Source organism: Anopheles arabiensis, chromosome 3 (assembly GCF_016920715.1).
Source record: "Anopheles arabiensis isolate DONGOLA chromosome 3, AaraD3, whole genome shotgun sequence".
NCBI lineage: Eukaryota > Metazoa > Arthropoda > Insecta > Diptera > Culicidae > Anopheles > Anopheles arabiensis.
The window spans coordinates 5,232,758-5,256,847 of NC_053518.1; the positions used below are offsets into that span (position 1 = coordinate 5,232,758).

The 24,090-nt window shown below is 49.5% G+C and overlaps 2 protein-coding genes across 3 annotated transcripts; one reads left to right on the forward strand and one right to left on the reverse strand.

The window, feature by feature from the left end:
- Positions 1 to 1,269: 1,269 nt before the first annotated feature.
- Positions 1,270 to 20,440, forward strand: LOC120903304 (mucin-5AC-like). Of its 2 annotated transcripts, none has more exons than XM_040312644.1 (5): positions 1,270 to 1,369; positions 1,826 to 2,062; positions 6,771 to 6,844; positions 15,134 to 15,720; positions 15,807 to 20,440. In XM_040312644.1, the coding sequence occupies exons 2-5, from the start codon at positions 2,029 to 2,031 to the stop codon at positions 19,408 to 19,410; spliced, it is 4,299 nt and encodes a 1,432-aa protein (XP_040168578.1). In that variant the 5' UTR covers positions 1,270 to 1,369; positions 1,826 to 2,028; the 3' UTR covers positions 19,411 to 20,440. The 2 variants fall into 2 exon arrangements, with proteins under 2 accessions (XP_040168578.1, XP_040168579.1); XM_040312645.1 differs by having other exon boundaries at positions 1,293 to 1,538.
- On the reverse strand, positions 20,280 to 24,078 carry LOC120903305 (3'-5' RNA helicase YTHDC2-like). Its single transcript, XM_040312647.1, has 4 exons — positions 23,815 to 24,078; positions 22,570 to 23,742; positions 20,452 to 22,487; positions 20,280 to 20,389 (listed from the first exon to the last, which is right to left on the reverse strand). Exons 1-3 carry the CDS (start codon positions 23,996 to 23,998, stop codon positions 20,455 to 20,457), a joined length of 3,390 nt encoding a protein of 1,129 aa, XP_040168581.1. The 5' UTR covers positions 23,999 to 24,078; the 3' UTR covers positions 20,280 to 20,389; positions 20,452 to 20,454.
- Between the last annotated feature and the right edge of the window lie 12 nt (positions 24,079 to 24,090).

The window sequence follows — 24,090 nt, forward strand, 5'->3', positions numbered from 1 at the left end:
ACTAAAAAACAGGGGGGGGGACCCACAAACAGAGGAACCTGTCGTTCGGGCCTTCAGTGGGACTCCAAGTTCAACAAGCCGTCGCGAGCCACACACACACACGGGATCGGGAGAGCATTGGAATTGAGGCGCGTGCCCACAGTGCCACCATTGCGCGCGCCTCTCGACGAGCGGGACCGGTTGCCATGCCATGCCATGGGTGAAAATAAGCCAATGGGCCATAAAACGGCCCACCGGCCTATTCAGCGCCCTCCAGAGCCCGACCTTCCTCGTTTCCAGTTTTCGCGTAGCGGCATCGACGAAAGCCAGCCCTTGGGGAAGGCGCTGCGCGTTCGGCCGGTGACTGTGCGGCGTTATGCTATTAGTACAGTGCGTTTCCAATGCACTGATTTGCATTTGAATTGAAGCATTTTGTGCGGAACCATGTTTTGGGCAGCCCGGTCGTTGTCGTCCGTTTGCTTTGCCATTGGAGTTTGGCGCTTACAACAGCCATTCCTTTGGAAGATTGATTATTAAAACCACTCAAAAAATGGATTCAATTTTTGTTTTGGGATGGAGGAAAGCAATTCTAAAATTAATTAAATGCAACCGTAGGCATGCAGCACTTTTGCTTCTAAATTGGTTTGCCCTACATCAGCCAATCTTCTAGGATGAAAACGAAACCTTCGCTTCATGTATCAATTATTGCAACAACAAAAAAAACGCCCATGTGTGTGTCTTTCACCCCCCTGCTGCGACGGTCAGCAGCCACAAACAAACAAGTGAGCCAAACAAGCTAAAACCAAGCAGCAACAAAAAAAACACTTTTCGCGATATGTTTTGCAAACGCGGCGAGATCAGCGTGATCGAAGTCGAAGAAGAAAAGTCGTTACTGCATGCTGCTGCTGCCCCTCGAAGCGGACGATCAAAACATTAGAAAGAAAGCAAGAAAACACCTGCAGGAGGGGAGGGCACACCGCACCAGAGAGTGCACCACGGTACCGAAAGAAATGGGCATCCGCGAGCTCGAACGAGGCGCGTACGAGTGAGCAAGAGAGCGAAAGAGCTGGGCGGCAGTGAAGGCAGAAACTCTCCACACGCAAAGCGCGGTCGGAGAAAGAAAGCGAGCAAAAGGAGATGCGTGCTGCCGGGGGCCGTGCCGTTCGATCAAAAGAGATGCAAAAGCGCTGAAGCGAATGAAGCGATGTGAGTAAGTGAGTGAGTGCGAAGGTGCAAAAGCAAAGGTATAGCGTTTCGTGGGGCTGTGGAACAAAATGGTTTAACATAGTTTTACAGCTGGCCACGGTATCATACGCCAGTAAGCCGTCTCGCCGTCGACAGCAACAGTCCGAGTCAGCAGCACCAGCTCCGGCGCACACGTTGTGCCAAAGTAAGCAGCAGTGTGGTCGATCTGTGTTTTTTCGGTTAAGAAACGCGCGCGGACTTGCTTCAAAGTCATAACGTGTCAAGACTAGGGTGAACAAAAATAAAAACGGAACAGTGAATAGTTTGCTAGTAGATCGATCAATTGATCGTTAAGTGCATGCGAAGTGTAGAGAGTAAGAGGATTAGCAAAATTGTGCATTTTGTGTGATTTTCTGTGCTTTTGTGTGTCGTTTTTGTGGTGCATTTTGCTGCGTTTGAAGAAACCTTTTTTGTGTGTCTCAAAAGAATTAAGTGAAAATTAATACATCTTCATCAAAGTTTCTAAGTAAAAACGGAATTTTACATAAAAAACAAAACCTGCAAACGACAAAGTGCACCTCGTGTAGGGAAAGCAGAGGCGACCCGTCGCTATATCGTGGATAATTTCATTATCATTATTTTTTTGTCTTGTTTGCGTTAGCTTTAGTTCGATAGAGAAAGTCCTGCAGCACGAAGCGACGCAACAAAAAAGTGTACAAAACAGTTGTAGCGTTGAACCGTTTGCACCGATCCTGGAATCAACCAGCCTGCAGGAGTAGTGCCAGCACCACAGCCACAGCGTGCAGCAGCAAACGCGTGAAAACCGCAGCGCCTCGGCCTTCCGTAAATGAGTACGGCCGGAAAATGGGGCTCGCAAACAATCTGACTCTGATCATCCGTAAGTATGGCAGCAGCATACAGTGTATGTGTGTGTGTGTGTGTGGGAGTACGAGGGCGTATGAACTGATTCCTCCTACTACAACACGCCCGCTGTAGCGATTAGCTTAATCTATCAAACCGATCCCAAAACGAGCGCAAATCGGAAGCCTTCCCTTTTGGCACGTTCCATCGCTCTCTGTGCGTATGTGGTCAACCTGTTTCTTGTTTGCTTCCCGTACTCCCCAGCTGCACACTGCAACCCAGTTTAGTGGTTTGCCGAGAACGGCGCAACTGGAACCGTTCCACCGGCAGTTGCGCGAGACGGGTCGGCGGGCTTTACAATACCGCGCATTGAGAGTACGCGATCGGGGGTTATGAGCGAGTTCCGTAGTGCGCACATTTGCGTGTTTGTTGTGGCGGAAAAAGAAGAAAAAAAAAGGTGCAAAGTGGCACAATATTATTCTACCCATATATGTAGGCCTTTTTTGCGCGCTTTTCTCACAGCCACAGTTAAGCGGAGTCGAGGTTTGCTGGCGCACCAGCCACAGAGCGTCTGTGCCGAACAATTAAGAACTCGAGCGCGCCGAGTAGGGTGTCTTGGGCGGGAAGTTTTATGAGGCTGAAGCTCCCGGTGCACCGGAGTATGCATCCCAACCGATAGGAGCGTATGGTCTGATCTCACGCAACAAAACGATCACCGTTCGTGTACGGGATCGTTCGAGAGTGAGAGATTTTATTTGGTAAACAACCCGTTACACACTGTTTGTAGGACAGTTTTAATCGTATTCGGACCGATCTGTAAACTTCTAGTAGAATGCACAGCCAATTGCAAGAGTACGTTAAGGGCACTAACAAGCTAACATTAAATGCCTCGTTTTGATGTAACGATTGGACATGAAATTATAACCATTTTCCAAAATTAAACCCTCCAAAGAACGACCAAAGGGAAAGGGCTCTCAAGAAGCTTACAAAGTACGCGCAGATAATCACTTCAGCCCTCTAGTTACACGTGTAGAGCAAAGAATGCCATTATCCACCAGCAACAATGCTGTTTCTGCTTCTCCCTTTCGAGTTCTTATCGCGGGAACTCGCGATGACTAGCGGCATCAAATTGAAGAATTAACAGTCACAACAGAACAACAGACAGAGATCCAGCCAAATCGTTAAGGTGTTGGAAGCGAAGGCGAAAGAAAATAACCTTCCCCAGCTTCCAACAGCAGCACCAAGGGTCGGCCGATGGTCTCTCTCGCTGCCCGAGATCCCGTTAAGCGTCATCGCGTCGAATCGGCCGCGCGCGCAACGTTAATTGCTTGTTAGTCTGTGCTAGGGTCTTATGCGCTTATACCATTGCGCGTGCAGTGGCTCCATCCCCTCCATCACAGACGAACACAACATCGTCCCGTAACTGTTTCCGTCCACTCTGTCGCTTTATCATCTAATTGACGCGTGCAGTAGCAGCAGCAGTTGATACGATCGCTCCAGACAAACACCGGTCTATGCCCTTGACCAAGTCCCGGAATGATAATGTTGCAATTCTTGCTTCTTCGCCCGCAAGGTTGCTACCACTGACCCAATCTTTGATGTGTCAAACCGGATGGATGAGATTGAGATAAAGCCCCCCCCCTCGATCGTCACACTAGATAATGTAAGAATTTTACGCCTATTACGTGAGCTCCGCACCAGATGCGAACAGAGCCGTGTTTTGGAGCATGTTTTGGCATCTTCACGACGCAACCAAACACACAACACAACCAAAGTGCCAGCCACCAAGTACCGTTTTTATTCGTCTCCGGCAGGCAGCGGTTCTTTCTCCGCCAGCCTCACCGATGAGATGAAGTCATTAGTATCAGCTGGAATGTTTTGTTTCCAGTTTTCTGGCCGAGGATCTCGAGCCCGCGATCAGCATTTTGGCACCATACCAACCCGGTCCACCCAGGGTCGCCCAAGAACAAACCATGGATATTTATAGCATCCGGTTACGGTTCGACTCCAGGCGCTGTGGGTTTTATATATCATCGGGCCGGACGGTGGTCTTCCAATGTTCCTGAGCGCTTGCCGGAATGCTCGGAGACATCCAATCAGGCCCCCGTTGTCGAGGGTTGCCCACTGCCATAAGTCAACCCTGCTTAGGTCGCACACACACTCTGAGGAGATTCACCTATGAGAGAGGACGCTTCACTTCCATTTGCCTATCTTTCTGCTGAGTGTGGACGCATTCATTAATATCTTAATCGCGCATACTCTGTGTCTCTCGCTCCAACCGAGGGTCCGTTCTGTAACGCTGAAGCTGTAGTTGTAAAATATTCTTAATTAGCTACACCGCCCTTCTCCCTACGGGAACCTTTTCTCCAAAGTTTTTCACCCCTTTTGTGCGTGTTTTCTACAAGAGAACCTTCGCTGTAAGCCGGTGACGATATCATTTCTCATCCAAATTATGTTCTCAGCGACCGTTTTCGGCCCGCGGACGACCCCGAAAAGAAAACCCTCTTCCCCCGAACCAACACCAACACACAGGTACGGGATTAATGCGGTGCTGATTTTATGATACTTTCTGCACCGATACGCCAGAATCCTACTGGCCCATGTGCGGTGTAGGGTGAAGAGTGAAGGGTTACAAAAGGAACACGTTTGTGTGCAAATTTATTGACCATCGTCGCGAATGCTAGCCAACCGGTCGCGCGCTCGCCTATCCCACGTTTTGGCTTTTGGGAGCGTTGTTTGTTGTCTAATGTGTACAAACGAACTGAAGGAAATGACAGTTTTCCGCAATTTGGTGCGGATTTGGCGTGTTGGAAAACATATTAGCCGGGATGAACAAGCTTAATATGGTAATGAGCTTTGGGGACGACGGTGAGTTTGCTTTATCTGGGGGCCAATAAACATTTTGCAAATGTTGGAGGTATTTGGGAAGGAATTTTAAACACACCATCAGCAAGAATGTTATGACATTCTTTGTCATTTGTCTTGGGGAACCACAGAAAATACCGCAGAAAAGGAAGGAAAGACGGTGTGTGGGAAAATGTAAAAATAAAAAACGTTATCTCCAGCAAAACTAAGCTAAGCCCATTTGCTAAGAGTGATTTAATCGAGCGTGCCAGCAGTCAATCAGCCCTAGTTTGTGGCGATCTTATCTTGATGTGTTTGAATTATGCATCACCTAACCAGGTGCTACCAGAGCATAGCACTAAATAGAATCAATTGCGTCACTGACCGCTAATCGATCATGATCTATTTCTTCTCCCCAATCGAACTCCAAAAACTGGCCCAATCAGCGATCGGTGTCTGCGGTGGTTTTGGAAACATACTTAACCTGGAATTTAATTAAATAATCTTTCATCTCCCGGTTGATTGGCTTCATTTCCTTCTTCCGTTTGAGCCGCAGCGGGAAAAATAAGCCGCCTTACCAAACAACACCTCCCCATATCAGAGCTAATCAATTCTCATCGCGCTGCGCGCTGATCTACTCTAACGTGGAGCGTTAAATTGAGCAAACTGGAAACGGCGGCAGGCTAAAATAAGATTTGATCCAGACTCACAGCAAACCAAAGGCGCAAAGGGAAGCGAGCGAGGGCACCTCGCTCGATAACTAATTAACCGACTGACTGACTAACCGATTGGCTGCCACCAATTTCTGCCACCAAGCGCTCGCACGAGCGCTCGCACCGAGGCCGAATTTTTCCCAAGCCAAGTGCTTAGATGTGTGGGAGATTTAAAAGCATCAACTCATCATCCCCCACCAGAGGTTGGGAAGGGTTGCTCGATCCAGCCCGAAACTCCAACAACCCAGCTCCACACACTGCTCTCCTTTCAACATGTTTCTGTTCTCCGGTGGATTAAAATGCACGCCCGCCTTGCTCTTGATACCCCTTTCACTAATTTGGCATCAATTTGGCACCGATTCATGCCACCTGTGCTCCAGCGTCCCTATCGCCATCCCCGTTTGCGCCAAAGCCAAACACCGAGGGGGCCCTTGCGCACGGTGCCGATACCTGCTGCGATTAGTGACGCGGCAGCATAATATGATTATGATCCGGATTTTGTGCAGCCTCACCGGCCATATCCCGCCCTTGCACGGGGGGGTGCGTTCCCATTTCTTTTTCCTAAGGTAAGACAGAGGGTAAGAGCGATGATGCCGAGCCTTTGCTGTGAAACGCGCTCATTCAAATGCTGATGAGCTTCCGCAAAAGCCAAGTGAACTAAATCGAGTGTGTGTGTCTGGTGTTGGGTTGTATCCCGCAGACAGACGACGCGTGGTGTGTGTTTCGCCTCTCCATTTTTGCCAGAGGCCAGGCCGGGAGGCGAACCTTATCACGCTGGGTGTGACTTACATCTCTCGTGTCTTTTTTTGCCATTCTCTTCCATCCCGTGAGTTTTGGAACACGGAAAGGCAGCAAAAAACACGGTATACTTTTAACATTAACATGAGTGTCAAATCCAATCATCATTGGTGGTGTGAGTTATGCTTGCCTGACGGCGACAGTTTTCCCACGCTCTCGATGGGATGTGGTTGGGATGAGAAAACGCAATCATTCCTCCGTTCCCCGCCGGCAGTGCAGATCACTTTCATGAGCCACCCAAACGAAAGACTGACAAACCAACGCAGCAAGCAACGAACCCGCCCGCGACCGCTCGTGTCAAACTGTGACGACTAGCTCCCCCAATCAGCTACAACCAACCAAGCACACTAACGCTAACGCTTTTCTTCTTAATCTCTGCTCCCGTTACAGGAATATGGCTGGCTGTAATTATCTTCCAGTACGGTCACAGCGAGAATGTCGAGCCGAGGGCACTAGAATTATCAGTAAGTAACAGCACAGACAAAGCAAAAACGCCGCATTTCTTCCCCGCCACATTTTCTAGTTGGGAGAAAACACATTGCGCTCCCGTCTCAAGAATTTCACACCGTAATCGCTGTTTTGGGGGTGCAAAGGTGGTACCGGTTCTTCTGGCATTTGTTTGTTCTGCTTCAAACTGCTATCTAATTACAGGGGCCTTAGCTCCAGCTTAACAGTAAAAGCGGGGAAATGCAATTAACCAAATGCACTTTGCATGCAGGCGTGGTAATTAAATTACTTCTAAATCAAGCCTCATTATGACGTCAGGGCGTGGAAGAGGGTGGAAACATTCTTGTAGTTCGGTATCTTAATTTTCATCTGCTTCAATCGCTTTTCAGCCTTCTGAATGCATTGAAGCCCTTTTTGCTTTTCACACGAAACCAACATTAGCTTGTGTGATTGGGGGAAAAAGAAAAGCTACGAAAAGAACATCGCATTGGAAATTAATTAGTAATGATTATTTTTCAAGGGAAAATACTTCTGCCGCAAGTTCTCATCGCTTTCTTTACTGTTTTTCTTTATGATTCTTTGGGCATGCCAGTTTATTTCCCTTCTATGCTTCAAAACGACCCCAATGTCCTCCTTCCCATCTATTAAGCAAATCTGTGTAATTTCTCCGGAAATCATAACCTTATCCTTAACTAATTTAGTTCACGATCATCATTCCCTCCATCGTGTCATAATTAAATCGTCCAAAAACCATTCCGGAACACGCTATCCAATCCTCAAAAGGGAAGCAATAATAACGTCCCCGTGCAGCGCTACTGGTAAACTTTCAATCTTTTCATGTCATCGGATCATTTGCATGCTCTTATTTTAACAACCCGGTGTGTGATCGTGATGGACAAATTATTTAGCTCCTGAGAAAAAAAAACAAGCCACAGCCGATCAACAGCCAGGTAGAGCCGGGATTTACGTGTTTTATCAGCCGCTCCAGTCTGCCCTCATGACGGAAATGGCTCTATTAAATCCATTTCACCACTGTCCATTTTCCATCCGCAAAACGCTTCCATACCGTTTCCTGAACTGATTCATCGATCAGCAGGAAAGATCATAATTTTCCGCACTCTTCGACCAGAGAAAGGCGTCTCTGCACCGTCTCTTGTTGCTGTAAAAATTGACCCAAATTGAGGCGCAAACGATACCGACCGGTGATCTTGCCCGCATCGCAACCGATCGCCGCACACACTCAATTCCGCAACCGAAACCGTGGGATCACCGGAAGCGATAAGCCGCAGTTACGCAATGCGCTCTTTAACCGTTTGGCGCCGATCACTTACTTTGCCGCTGTGATTGAGCTGTTTGCGCTTGCTGCCAACACGTTTGCGCACGGGCGGGAAACAAAAGCTTCCGCCGAAGAGAAAACGATCCTTTCCAGTGCATAAATTAATAAGCCTATGAACAATGGGTGGAGCACGCGAAATAAAAATAGCAAACATGCGTGCGGAAATAATAACTGACAAAAAGGGGTCAACTCTCCAGGGGCAAATGAAAAGAAAGGAATTCATCACCGAAAGTGACCCCAAAAACACACACCCCAAAACAAGGAAACACAAGGCGCGCGCCTTCCAACTGATCTCGATTTGGGGTTTTTCCCTCTGGTCTCACACACACATCTTGTGTGTTCTTCCGGGCTGCTGGTAACAGACAAGTAAGGTGGAAAAGTTCAGTTCCTCCTAGGCTTCCTAGAGCATTCAAAGAAAGGCCCATAAACCTATTTGTATCGCATTTTGTTTACATCTTCGTTCGCAGAGAGAGAGAGATCGAGACGTTAAGTGTGCGTCCCCGTAGGCTAAAGGGTTGACCCGCAACACCCTGCGGTGTTACATTTCAAATCGTTTCACCGAAAATTATTCATTCGGCGCTAAACTTATGGAAAACGCCACAGGGAAGCCACCGCCACGAGGGAGGAGCCACACTCCGGGAGGTTAATGTTTTAATTTCAGCACGAGCAGGTTTCATTAAAAGAAATGATCTATGAGCGATGGTAGAAACCTATCTACAATAGAATGCGTTGATTAATGATAAACCCTTTTCCCTTTGCTCGTTGTAGTTGATCAGAATCACATGATCACAACACCTTGCACATACTGGGAAGAGATAAATCTTCCGTAACAATTCATTAAACATACAACATACATTTCCGTTCCAATCACTAGGTATCGCACACAGAGACAGACAAATCACTTTGCAGTGCCTTTATTTCCTGTACAGCACCAAAGACAGCAGCAATACACATCACAATCCTACTTCCGGAGCGGACTTATGCAAGCGTTGTAACCGAATTGCCCTAAATTTCACACGCACTGTCACTCGGTACAGCACCGACCGCACCACCACACACGATCCCCAATTGGCCACAGTTTGTTTTTACTTTCATGCTAAACAATTATCGCGCACCATAATTTGGTGTGCGGGCTCATAATTTGTTCAACGCCTCCCTCCAACCCTGCACCCAGCGTCCCCGCCCCGTGTTGCCGAAAGTGCATCTTTCTGCTTTCTGCTTATGCAAAGAGCACCACCACACCACGCCATTATCATAAATGAGTGAGCGTGTGCCGCACAAACCTCCCTTTTTTGCTTATGTTATGTGCACACGAACACGAGCAACGTCAGCGCACACTGTGTGAGAGGAGGCCAGTGTGGAGCCTGTGTTGAGGAAGTAATTCACCAGCCGGAGAGGATCATAATAACAGACCGTTCGTGCAAACCATCGTCTGCTTCGAATTATATTAGGATCGGCAATTTGTGGCCGTTGGGTCAAGCATTAAAAACGTAACACGGTAATGGACACCCCTTTTTTCTATTCGACCCACAACAGACGACTTCCGCAAATGGTCAAATGGTCGCAAACAGAGCCACAGTTCAATGTTTTAGGGCACGGGTTTGTTCAAAGTGAAAGCTTCTGGTACGCGATTGCACGGTTCTTGAGGGTTTTGTGGTGTAACGATCGGTTGCTTCATCACTCAACTTCACACCAAACCGTGATCGACCGTGATCAAACGTTCTGCGCGCCCAACACGTGTGTTACTGCTGATCGTGCGTTAAAGCGTAAGGTTTAACATTCATTTTCACAATTTAACTCCACACTTGTGCTGTTGATGCCGCCGTACGCAAATGGGGAAACGTACATCAAACAACACTTTCTAGCGGGTCCGTCTTAGCGGCAGCAGCAGCAGCAGCAGGCAAACATATAGCGGTGGAAAGTTGAAACATGGCGCACATAGAACGGGTCGAGGCGCAAGCTCTCTTCCCCTTCTTCGTACACGCAGGGGGCCAATTGTGCAAAGCGCAAGGTCTAAATACATCGCATTAAAACGAAGAGCGGAGTGCGGTACAGCAGTTTTCACTTGTACGGAGCTATGTTGGAGCGGTGGTGATGAGCCGCTGCCTGGCCCCGTCATGTTAAACATTGAATTAACCTCCCGACTCGTTTTATTGATGCTGTGCGATGCGGTACACATACACACACGTACACAGACACTTTTATCGCTCTCCGCCTTCAGAGATGCTTAGAGGGAAATTCGCAACAATGCTTTATGATGTGATGTGTGCGCGTTGCTTTGGGAGCACTTTTGCTTTTTTGCATCTCTTTCCGTGAGAAATGGACGGCTCAGAAGCGCATAGCTCAGAAGTATGCCATATCCCATGGAGTTGCATAAATATGTTATTAACCGTGTAGCGCCGCTAAAGCTAACGTTGTCCAGCTGCCGTTTCCCAGGCCGACAATACGACCGGGACCGGGCGGCAGTTATGCTTGCACGGCTCGGTGATCCTAACACGCTGTCAACCGGGCGCTCAACATTTGAATGGGATTGTTGTATATTTATTAATTGTGCGTATTTTTTTTCGCTGCTTCTACTGCTGCTTATCCTTCCCTAACGCAACGTGTGAATTGTATGCGCAAACCGCAATGCTCATTATGCGTTATGACGGACGGAGGCGCACCATTAATGTAGCACAAATGGGTGTTACAAAGAAGGAATGTTTGCGGTTTTTCTGTTTGCTCTTTTAATGCTCCCCAGTAGCTTAATGTGAAAAATGTGAAACCAGAAATGATCTCACGCGTATTGCATCCGCGATAAGCAAAGATCGCAACATAGTCAAGTGCTACAAGGCTCTGAGACCAAATCAGCAATCGATCGATCAAAGCTTAACGGGTTTATTACCATGGTGATGGTGATCATGCTTTGGTTGGTATTGAAATTTGCTCTCCCCATTTCAAACGAGCACACGATAACGATCTCGCAATGTGTCGTTGATCTTTTGCATTCTTTTGCAAACTCTCATACATTTGCTTGTTGAATTCCATTTAAGAACCGATTCGTCGAATCGTCAAACTACCGGAGAGACGTAGACATTTATCTATTTCAATTCGGAAATGATAACGATCAGCCCGGTAATCGACACGAGCTGGCAGACATGATTAACGGGTCTCGTTCGCCATTCTTTGCCGATTTCTAGTTTCTTGTGCTCTTCTTGCTGGTGCGTGAATGTTTCCCTTGTTGTGCTAATTTACTATGACAACTCTCTTATTTGGATGGATGAGAATTTCGCAGCAAAAAAAAAATCCCCAACATAAGATCGCAACAAACTGGGCGTGACACGTATAAAGAACTAACTGCAACCTATCATTTTGCCTGAATTTAAGCACCGTTTATAGCTGGGTATTCTCCCCCCGGGAGGGAATTTTGTTGTTCCAGTTCCAAACTCTAAATTCAAACTAGACCCGCGCGCCTGGACAATGTTTCGGAAGTCGTAACATGGGGGGGGGGGACATTTTTATCTGTTCCCTCCCGGGGAACAGGGAAGCACACGAGGCAAAGTGATGACAGATGATTGATATTTGGCGGCACACATGACAGCTGATCGCAGGGAGAGAGATCGCTGAACGAACACGGCGGACACGAATAGCTATTTTCGGGACTGCAACGGAATTGGCCGCTGGGCGAAAATTAATTCCCCGTTTTAGGACCACCCAGCGTTGCAACCACGTGGAGCTGTGCACGGTTTCCGTTTAAACATTCGATTGGTGGGGAAGAACAATAGGAAGTAAATGTAAAAGTAATACCTTTGTAATTAAATTAAATTCCTATGCTGAAACGTGCCACTTATCATGGATACGTTCATCATCATCCCGCGCTGCAAAGTGGCGGGGAAATAAATTAGCAAACTCCCTGCTCGTTTGCTCTACTTTTGTCGTTTACACACGGTTTGCTTCATTTGCAAAAAAATACACGGTGAAACAATTTACATACTCTATTTTTTCGCTACTTGCGTATACAGTAATCAGTGATAGTGTGTAGTAGAATAGGGTGAAGATTTTATTCACTTCAGTCTAAAAGAACTCCTCTACTTACCGACGACAAGGTTATGTCGGTTGTAAATCTCCTTCTCCCGCGCGAGCGGCAGAAAAGAAAGGGGATGCAGCTATTTTAATTGAAACTCCCGGTCCGATTGTTATGCATTATTCATGGCATCGCTTGCTCGCCAGCGCTTGCCCTCGAGGGTCTCGCCAAATGCCCAACTAACCCACTGTAACCACTGACCCAGTGGGAAACGACTTTGGACCTTTTCTGGCGAATGCACTCTCCTTCTGTCACAGCGACGTCAAAGGTTTACGAACCATTAATTCCAAAACCCGGTTCGAGAGTTTATCTCACCACGTGATCGGTAAACGGTGCTGGGGCCTATTCTAATGCTTTTTGATTAGAGAGCAAAAGAAACATCTTTAGCCAATGCCAGAACGCAGCTTTTGGATGTTTAATAAGGCGTACACCCTTTCGGTCGGGTGGATGATTGCGTCTTTATAGCTCTAGAAAGTTGGATCTTTACAGGCGATCTTCGTGTTATGATTAGCAGAGTGAGACATCGAGCCTCTGACCTTTCGAAGAGTGACTAATTTCCAGAATGGAGCACACTAATTCCATACTCTCTTCCATCTGTCTAATTAGTTGCTTGGGCTGGAAGTGTCCAGTTTTATGCTAAACAATCCCAATCTTGTTGCCCTGTAATAACATAGCTCACGTGAACCGATTTGAACAAGTATGCCGACTTAAGTCATTATTATAACGGAAGAACCATTCGGGTTTGCCTTTTTTGAAAGTGATCTTCTTGCTGTCCAGAATAGCACTTTGCTTTGTAAGTGTTGTCGAACAGAGCAAACAGTTCCTTCATGAAGCTCATAAAAGTAGATTTATGATGAGAAAAGAACCCATTTCGAATGAGATCTTTCGTTTGTTTGACCAGTAATTAATTCCAAAAAATAAAGATTTGTACTCATGTTTGACGATGCTGTCGATGTTTGCACAAATTGCCACTTTTAAGCAGTTCAAATTGCTCTGCGAAACAGATGTAACGGAATCGTGATTCTTAATCTACGTGTACCATTTGTAATGTAGTTTCGCAATGCATAAATAAGACAGCGAAGGCCCACTCTCTGGCAATAAAACCACCTGTCGTTTGTACATAATCGATCCAATTTTCATCGCGACCATCGAGCTTGAATCGTTTGCAGCCATTCGTCGGCAAAACGCAGTCGCCAACCCACGTCTTCGATTCAATTACACAGTCTGATTGGCACGGACGGTTGGGAAAATAATCAAGCATCGCATCTCCCCGAGTGAAACCCCGCCACAGAACGGCAGCAGCAACGCAACATCGAGCGCATTTCTCCTGCCGTAAGCCGCAACACAGCACGCAAAAACGTTGTTTGGAAAGCAGCCAACAAGAGAAACACACACAAAAAACAGCTAAATTCCTCCAGTAATGTGAGCTTCTTCTTTTTTTCCTTGGCATTTTATGATCTGCATCGATCGCAGTCTTAGCTGTGCAGGGTTAGGGGAATGAAGGGAGGGAGAAACAAAAACAGATGACAAGAAACAAGCGGGAAAATCTCGCTGCAACGAATCGAAGCATAAAATCGTTGGAGTGAGCGCCATGCTCCCGCTAAAAACGTGGACATATGCACCGGTATGAACATTTGTACGAGCAGCAGCATCGCGTGTAGACACGCAGACTAATATCCGATTTTATATCTTTACCATCTTACACTGATTGAATGCAAATGATGATTCGATGTTATTTTTTAATTGATCTGTATGATCGTTAATAACTTTATCGACTTGCTTTATACGATGCCTGGTTTTCTAGTTCGCCTTCATACATCTAGAGCAACATACACATTGAACATTAAATCTAATTCATTAAACAGAAAACAATCAATAGCAGTGTTGTTTTCACCCCATCAACACTAATGCTTCTACTAAAGCTGAAAGAAAGGAAAAGAAAACCTTTAAACGATCTCTTCCGTCGTATTAAATTCCCTCTCTTTTGCACACTCTACGGTCGTGTAAGGTCAGCTTCGTAACGATTAATAAAAATCAACAGCTTTGTTCCCGCTGCTTCACGCGACTGTTGCGCTGCTCCGGTCAGATGATGGCCACTGACCGGAAAATTGTAACGTTTAACGTTACAATTAGCGGGTCACATGCACACGCACGCACGCCAGCACGCTACACCATTGTTGCGTTTCATGCTCGAATGCCGGCTTGATGTTCTTTGTGTGTTGTTTTGTTTGAAGACAATTTTCCGATGAAAATCTATTGCTTCCTCTAGCGCTATCTGCCTCCATTTAAAGCTTGATATTTTGTTTGGCAAGCCCTCGCAACCCGTTTGATCACAACCGAAAGGGCAGCACGCGATTATTATCAATTTGTTGTACACCGGTAATTTGGATGAAAAAATACTGTTTTTCTTTTCATTTTCTCTCCAATTTACAACCGTGCCGTGCAAAATCTCACTGCAACCATCTTCATCGTTCGCTTCTCTGCGCTTTTCACCCGCCGTTGCACTACGTGTGTTGTTTTTTATTCATCCCACAACTCCAGCCCTAATCATGGGCCCGAGGGTGTCCGTCCGTGTAGCGGAAACGCTCGATGCGTATCGAATTTGGCGAACCTTTTGCAAGGGAAAGTCATCAGCCACACTGCTTGGGTGCGCTTGGGTTCTTACACTGGGGTTGCACTCTTTCCCCGTCTCTCTCTCTCTCTCTCTCTCTCTCTCTCTCTCTCTCTCTCTCTCTCTCTCTCTCTCTCTCTCTGTCTGTCTGTCTGTTGTTCAAACATCGACGAAGATTACTTTCATTTCACTTTCGTTGGCAGCGCTAGCCATGGATGCATATTTTGCATTTCTTACACGGTTTTTGGTTTTACATTTGCTGATCATCTCTCCGATCATCAACACCTTCTTCGCAGGTACCATGGCGACCGATACCGTATCATGTGCCCCAGCAGCAGCAGCAGCAACAACCGCAACAATCGCAGCAACTGATCAGCGTTGCCAGCTTCGACACGACGAGCAAGGACGAACTGGTTCATATCGCACAGCACAATGCGCAGATCCTGAAGCAGTTCAACCAACCGATCGCCCAGTACAGTCAGCACGCGCAGGGTGGCATGAAGGTGCAGATCACAACGCACCAGCAGGCACCCGGGCCAAGCCCCGCGGCTACCGTACAGCAGCAGCAGCAGCAGCAGCAACATCACCAACAACAGCACCATCATCATCACCATCATCATCAACCACAAGGAGTCGTTCCTTCCTTTGGGCACACGCCAGCTGGGCCACCTAAGTACATGACGACGCCGCTGCTGCAAACGATCTACCCGGCGGCACCGCACAAGCAGCAGCAACAGTCCCCGGTACAGTCGAAACCGTTCGTCAAGTCGGACCAGATCACCACGCTCAACATGGTGCACAGCTCGACGCCGAAGATCACGGCCGCCATCTCCACGCACGGTGCCGTTGGCGTCAAGTCTGGCAAGTTCAACGGACAGTTCAGGTAGGTATTTGGCACAGGTTCTGCAATCTAACGTAACTTATGACTCAATTGCACGGTATCGCTTGATTCTTCACAACCTTCCACAGGGACGTTCAACCCTCGATCGTTCAAAAGTCGACGCTCAAGCCACACCCGGTCATGAACAAACTCCAATCCCATCTGGGCATTACCGGCTTCCGGCAGAAGCAGCAGATCGCCACTAGCTCGAACCGGCTGGAGCATTTCATCAATCCGAACCAGCTCTACGGTACCTACATCCAGTTCGGCCAGTCGCCCGCCCTCAGCCCAGCCGCACTGGCACCGTCCAAAACGAAGTTCTTCGGCCAGCTGGGTTCGGGAGTTCCGTCTTTCGATACGCAAACACTCAAAAGCTTCTTCAATGCACCTGGCTACACCCCGAGTGTAGGACAGTTCAAAAAGCTAAACTTTATCCAACAGCAACAGCAGCAACTTCAGCCTAGTACCAGTGGAAAGTTCTCCTTCCCGCACTTCAACCAAATCCCAGCGGATTTGGCCGAATTCCCGAAAAAGTACGTCACACCGTCGTCCGCCGAAAAGGAGCTTACCAAGACGGGATCGGGGGGACTTGATTCAACTCCGCTCTTTCCCCATCTTCCACCGAGCGTACTGACGCCCTTCTTCCAGCAAGTTCAGCAGCAACAGCAACAGCAACATCACAGCTCATCGTCATCCTCCGGCTTCATCTCCGGCAACAAGTACAACAACTTCAACCTGAAAACGCAACATCCAGCTCCTCCAGTTTCGTCGAGTTCTTCCAGCGGATCTTCCACGAAGCATAGCTTCTCGCAGGGACCGTTCCAGTCGGAGCGCGAATCGTTCGGCAACTTCGGAAGTCAAGTGTTTGGTGGAGGAGCCTTCAACACCTACAGCACTCAGCAACCGCTACCGATCGAGCACAAACCGTACGAGATTGTTAAGTTTAAGGAATCTCCCGGAAAACAGCTCTCAGTCCAGTTCAACGAAATACAGGACGAGTACAGCAAGAATCTGGTCCCACCGCCTCCGAGCACACAGCAGGCATTCTTACCTACGGTGCTAAACCATCTCGCCGACTCATCGCCGAGCAAGGATCCGATCGAGATTCTGAACAAGTACAACATCAATCCTCACTCGCCGCTCCAGGACGCCAACCGGTTCAGCTACGACTTCCCGCGACCAACGCCGGCATCACAGGCGGTACCCACCAGTGGTCCAGCACCTACGACCGTCAGCACAACTACCACCACGACTACCCAATTCCCGACGGCGACGACCCTCCCGAGGCAGCAGTACTACCAGCACCACTACAACCAGTTCCAGTTCCCCGGAGAGCAGAGCTTCCACAACCATCAATCTTCCTCCCCCGTCCTGGTAACACCGCTGAACGAGCTAAGCGAGAACGGTTGGCTGTCCCGGGAGAAGTATCTCACGACGGAGAAACCCAACGTCTTCAAGAACCTCTTCCGCCCGGTCGGGAACGAGTACAAGCAGCACAAGCTGATGCATCCGGCCTACACCGGACTGCCACCGAACCGACGTCCTTCGGCCGCTCCCTCCTCGACCACGACGTCTACCTCGGCTAGCGCTGGGCCCACCACCAACTCCCCGTGGGATCAATCGACGGAAGAACCGATCATAACGCACAGCTTCTTCACGATCGAGGACGCGATCGCTGATCCGACGCTGATCCCGCCCAAGTCCAAGAACAAGTACAAGTACACGACCGATGCGGAGGAGGAGAATCGCCAGGAAGATCTGCAGCTGGAGATTGTAACCATTGGACCGTTCTTCGGATCGGAAGAGTCGCCCATTCAGCAGGTTGTGACGACCCCAGCTCCAAACCGAGCGCAGCAGCAGCACACAGGATCCAAGGGTGGCAATGGACAGCATCGCCGCAGGCGTCCGAAGCCGCACCATCAGAGCAGCACGACGACGGAGTACACCACCGAGCAGGATTCAACCGAATCGACTACTAACGCCATCAGCCCCAGCATCAATGCGGTCGATGCGAACCGTAACAACCGTAACCGAATTCGTTTCCGTCCAAAGCCCATCACCACCGCAACGCCACCGATCGCAGCAATCGTGGAGACGGAGCCGGCAACTACCATTCTACCTACGCCACCACCACTGCCCACATTTGCCGTGTCCAGTGAAGAGTTTGACGGTGCGGTGATTAAGAAATTCCGCAAGAAGCCACACTTTACCAGAAACCGCTTCAATGTGCTGAGCCAGCGAGAAGAGGAGAAAAACGCCATCCTGCTCGACCAAACGGAACCCTCGCTGGCAACACCGACCTTAACGACGATTTCTTCCACCAGCACAACGACGGCAGCCGTCGTCAGTACGCCGGCGGAAGCTGCACCGTCCATTTCCCCGATTGGTGGAGGTTTCCGCTCACGCTACCGACCAGCTCCGAAGGGTAAGGATTCTCAGGAAGACACGCAACCGATCGCTGCCGAGGGTTCGAAACAGAACTCACGACTACCGAGTCGACTTCCACCGACGGCATCTTCGTCCACCGTTGCCACACTGGCCGACTCGGCGGCTGTGTTCAATTCGGACGAGTCAAGCATCAACTCTTCCGAACCACAGAACCGCACCCGGGGAGGCGAGCACAACCGCCCACGGTTTAGCATCAAGGAGTATCGGAACAAACTGAACCGCACGGTTGCAAGCACTGCTGGACCGACGAGCACACTGGCGCCTTCCTCTGTTGGTGGTGAGGTGGAAACGACAACGGCACCAAAATTACGGTTCCCTACGCGCAACCGTTTTCTGGTGAATGCACGCCTCAACAAGACGGTAGAATCGAACGACATCCTTCCAACCGGTACCGGTGCTGTGACGACGGAGAAGTCTGCCAATGAAACAACGACCAGAAGCTCGTTTAGACCACATGGGACGCGCACGTACAATCGGTTCACGGTGAAGAAACCTTCCACCGAGACACCGCAAACGTCCACTAGCTCGGGCACAACACGTGGCCAAGGAGCGAATGGCGCTAATCTAGCGAACCGTGGACGTACCAAGACGGCATACGATCAGGCCGTCGCAGCCAATCGTACCCTGAACGGCACGTACAACACAACAGCTTCGCTCATCAACCGTCGCCCACCGAAGATCACCTTAAGGCAGCGAATTCAAAACTACAATCGCAAAAAGGAGATGGAACAGACGAACACAGCAACCGGCAGTGCCAGTGTGGACGAAGCGTTTAAGCGCGATGAGGTAGCCGACATTCCCTCACTAGACCAGAACAGTGTGCTGGCGTCGTCGTCCGGCGAGCAGAGCCGTCCGATCGATGATCTCGGCACGCTGGGCGATCGGTTCGATGCGTCCAACGGTGGAGCGGACAACGAGGTGACGACGCGTGCCAGTACGACGGAAAGCTACCGGCATCACGAGACGGCGATCATGAAGATATCGCCCAAAGATACGAACAGTGCCACAGCCACCAACGGTGACGATTACGACCTGAACAGTGCCTCGTCCGACTACTCGAAGCGCGTCGTCGAGCTGACCCTGTCCGGGACGGGCAGCAAGGACCGGGGTAACTTCAAGTCCGTCAACAAGGGCCTGCTGTCGCGCAAGGTGCCCGGCTACTTCACGCTCGCCACCGAGGATCCCATCCTGCCGATCGAAGCGTTCTTTCCGCAGGTGAAAAAGCCTAACGGACTGCTTGCGTGATAGGGGACAAAGGATTGCGATTGCGCAAATGGAGTAACCTAAACACGTGTTACGCGACGGGATTTTCTCCGTCGCGAAACCTCATAGCAAGGGAGAACGAACAATGATTCGTTTTTTCTCTTTCGTATTCTGCATGCGTTGGGATGTGTTTGCTTTTTGTAAAGGTGTGTGCGTGTGTGTTACAGGTTACGGTTTTGAAAACACCCATGTAGTATTTAACATGCAAGTATTTAACGTGTTTTTGCAACCAGCAAACTGGGGACCATCACCGCTGCAACCACCACTCGGATGGGAGGCGGTGGCGGCACGCGCACATTTGGGGCGTTTTTGCGTGCGTACATTTTATGCTACCCAAAGGTCCTTTCAAGTACGGGAATTGAGAAAAAGGTACGGGAGAGCGAAACGACCTACGATACACGTACGCTCCCTTTCCTCTACACCTTTGCCGTTTAAGTACTGTAAATTATGCAAACCCTTTACTTTTAAGTGACCTTTAGTAGTAGTTTAGTAGAAACAAAACTGGTAGCAACGGGAACGAGAAGATACGCGATAGAGAGCTGGAGAGGATGGCTCGTTGCGCTATTGAGTAATTGCGCCATTGCTACTTCCTTTTTAAATGCACAAAAACGTTTTATTTATTGCTTACAATTTAATAATTCCCTTTCCTTACTTTTACTGCATGTCCAGTTGTAAGATTCTACCACCTAAGCGAATGGTAATCTGTTTTATGATAGTCCCTTCCGATTTCGGGCGTTACAAGATACGTAGACGCTGATTGAGAACGCTGCCCTATAATCCTTTACGACAATCTACACACTATGAACAGCTGATGGCGCGAGCTGTGTGCGGCGTTTGGAATAGTCCAATCTCTCCTTCTTTTAATCTGCACACAACCACAGACCCTTTGTACTATATATAATTTTAAGCATACGAACTCGGAAGTAAACGAGATAAGAAATGGAAGCAGTTTAGCGGAAAACTGAAGAGATAATAAAGAGCTGTAAATTATCGACGAAATAATTAACACACATGCGTACGTACTTCTTAATGGGAAGAGCTTCCAGGTTTGCCGCCTTCGCCGATCGACGACTGTTCCATCATGTAGTGAGCATAATTCCACAGCGTTCCCATTGGCAACGAGTTCCGTATCTTGGGGCGCGTATCCATCACCACGTTACCGAGCATCAGGCTAGCGTCCTCGAGCTGCAAAATCTCTGCGATTTTGTTCAGCAACACAGTCGTCTCCTTCCGCTCGAGCGTTTTGAGCGGATTTTGCGTAAAGTTCCGGAACAGGTGGCCGAGTTTGGAGCGAATCCACAGCACCGCACGATAGTAGCCGTGCGGCAGCTGAAACGAGTACTTCCGATCGACGATGAATTCGACCAGCTCCTGCTCGCCGTTACCGTCCGCGTTGTTGGGTGGTTTGCGCAACTCCAGAGCGCCGGTTTCCTGTGCGCCGGGCCGATCAACACCACAAATCAGCAGAAGCGTCCAGTCGGAGATGACAGTGTTGTCGCAGATCTGTGTCTTCGGTGTGCATTGCACTGGTTCTTCCTGGTCCTGCTCGTCTAGGTCCAGCAATAGTTCCTGCTTCCTAACGTACACTACCCATTTGGTGGGTAGATTCTCAACCTGGGCCACCGACAGCGGGTGTACCTCGCAAACTCCCTCGCCACCGCTGGTGGTCAGCTGATTGTTTTTATAGTCAGCGATGACCAGCTGAGGATACAGTCCTGCCGCTAGACAACCCTTCACCAGTACCCACTTGCTGGAGTTCACGTTCAGCTCTTCCGTATTGTGTCCCCGGCCGCACTTGACTATCCCGAGTAGACGCAACGCCGACATTAGCTCGACGCGCGCATTGGAAAGGGCCTCCATGTAGCCCACCTTGAGGTGACTGTTTTGTACCATTTCCCCATCGGTTTGGAGCGTTTTGGCCAGGGACCATTGTTGGTACAGCCGCAACACGACCATGCAATCGCTGTACGTGCGATTGTGCAGTGCAAACTTCAGCTGCATCAGCTCGCTCTCGCCCTTCTCGTCCAGCGGTTCGATGAACGGATTGCCCACCTTCATGGCGGCCACGATGGTGAGTATTGGATCTAGGCATCGAAACAGGACCGAATACAGCAATGCCTTGCCGAGATGGATGCCTACGTTCAGGTGCACCAACAGTAAGCCCAGACTCGTTGGCACTTGCAGCGGGCGCTCGATGGCGCCGATTTCGTCGAGCAGTTCCAGCGAGCTGGTAATGCTGGTGGCATTCGCCGGAATCAGGGCGGTGTCGAAGAATATCTCGACCGACGAGCAGGAAGATTGATGCCGACACAGTACCGCCTTCAGCACGGTTTCGGGAGGTTCCGCGCGGGAGAAACAATCTTTGTGTGGATCGGTGGCGTGATCTTCCTCCAAACTGCCCATCGGATAGAGCATGTAACATTTGCGCTGGGCAAGCCACTTTAGCAGGTTCGACGTTTCTACAGACGCCTTGCAGGCACGATCAACGCAAAGGCCCTTAGCATAATCACCCCCCGGGTGTACTTTCAACCCGGTATCGACCACATAGTCGATGCTTCCCGCAGTGGACACCAACTCGAGCAGTGGTCCTGCCATCAGTATCACCACGTAGAGAAGGCCATCCCCCTCGGGATGCACCGTGTAGTCCTTTAGCTCCTCTTCCGTCAGCAATCGATGCCAGATCAGAAAGCCTATCCGTTTCCGGGTGCCCAGGCTCTTCTGCAGCAGCTCGTAGCACTCGAGCACGTCCGAGAAATCGGGCATCGTCACGAGAATCTTGCCTGGGAGGCACGACTTGCAGATGTGCGCCACTACGTCCACCACTAGTTGCTGGTCGACGGTGTACGGGTTGTACACTTTGTGGTACAGTTGACACAGCAGAGCTAGCCTCGAGCCGGCAGCAATGGTGGACGCTTCCGCTCGATGCGCTGCATTCATGATTTGCCAGCACGGATTCTGTTGCCCCGATGTGCACCAATCCAACGCACTCAACGATTTGCGGCCCACCAAGTACGGATTGGCCCCGATCGCTAGCAGATCCCGAACGACCCCAACGTAACCTAGGCAACGATAATGTAATGTGTGAAAAAAACATGAACTCACCATATGTCTCCCATAAGAGGGTCGTGTGATGCTCCTAACCTTTCGCACCGGCGATCATGAGCGCGCTCATGCGAGTGTCCGAGTTTTGATAGTCCACCAGATGTTTGTTGTACGCCAGCAGCCGCAGCAGGACAACGAATGGCTTTGTGTCACTTGCAAACCAGCACTTGAGCAGCAGCTGGTCCATAATACGCGTCACGTTGCGATTAAGCTGCCGGGGACCGTAGTAAACCTGCAGCTTCGCCATCAGCTTCAAGGGATTTTGCGACGTCTGAAGATGATCCTTCATCTTCTGTATTACCTCATGTTTGCAGATGCGGTCCAATATCCCGTCCAGGTAGTAGTACTCCACGCCGTGCGGCTTGCTTGGCAGGTAGCGCACGGACGGAGGGTTGTGCGGTACTTGCACAATTTGCGACTCGCCGAAAAACTTGCCCAACGTTGGCACCACACTGCTCGAGGACAGCAGTATCAGCTTCATGGTCGGGTGCAGGTGTTGCTTTTCCTTCAGCAGCGAGAGCAACAGGTTCATGTCACTCGCGCCCCGGTCCACGCTGTCCACCACTAGGTGCGTTAGCTGGATCAACATTTTCTGCCCCGATTCCGACAGCAGGGACAGCAGCAGTGTCTGGATGGTGCAGAACACCACGTTGTTCATCTCCGACACCTGCGAGTTGATGTGCAGCTTGTACCCGATCGTATTGCCGATCTGCTCGTTGCGCTCCTTGCAGACGCGTTCGGCGGCCGCCATTACCTCGACCTCGTCGTGCAGCACGCACAGCGTCCGGCATGGGGCCTGATGCAGGCGACAGTTTTCCAGTATGTAGTGCACGATCTCCGTGCGCTTGCCACTGTCCGGGCCACCGCAGATGATGAACGGGAATGGCTTGTCCATTAGGAGGGTTTGTAGTATCTTGCCGAACCGCATGCTCACCGGCAGCTGGCAGCGCTGCAACGAGGTGGCCTGGTCGTAATGGCAGTTCGGCGGAACATTCCCACGACACGCCACATCCTGCCCGATGGACCAAAACATCCAACTAGCACACGGCACAAATATCTCAAACAGGGTCGGGTGTTTCGGTGTTGATGCACTCTGGATGGTGGGATTGTCCCACTTCTGCATCAGCACTTTGATCTTCTTCAGCTTCTCTTCCGTCGCGAGCGTGTATGGCGCTTCGCCGCCAACCGCGGCACGCAGCACTATTACTCCATCTAAGATCGAAGACGCTTGATGTAGCAAGGAAAAGGATCGATGGGATCGATCGCACAGAGCCTACTACTTACCATCTTTCTCTGTGGGCAGGATCCAAACGACACGGTAGCTTGGGTCGCACTCGACCAAATTCTGCAGAACCTTCACCGTGGACTGGTTGATTTTCTTCGCCACATGCAATTTCACCACATACGCATTATCGCGCACAAACTTTAAGAACACCTGCATCACTAAGAAATCATTCATATCCATCATAAACAGTTGATAAAAATTGAAAAATATACACAAAGTACAAAAGTACAAGCCTGCAGGCGCAAAATCTACCGACCCGTGCCGTGATAGCGCGT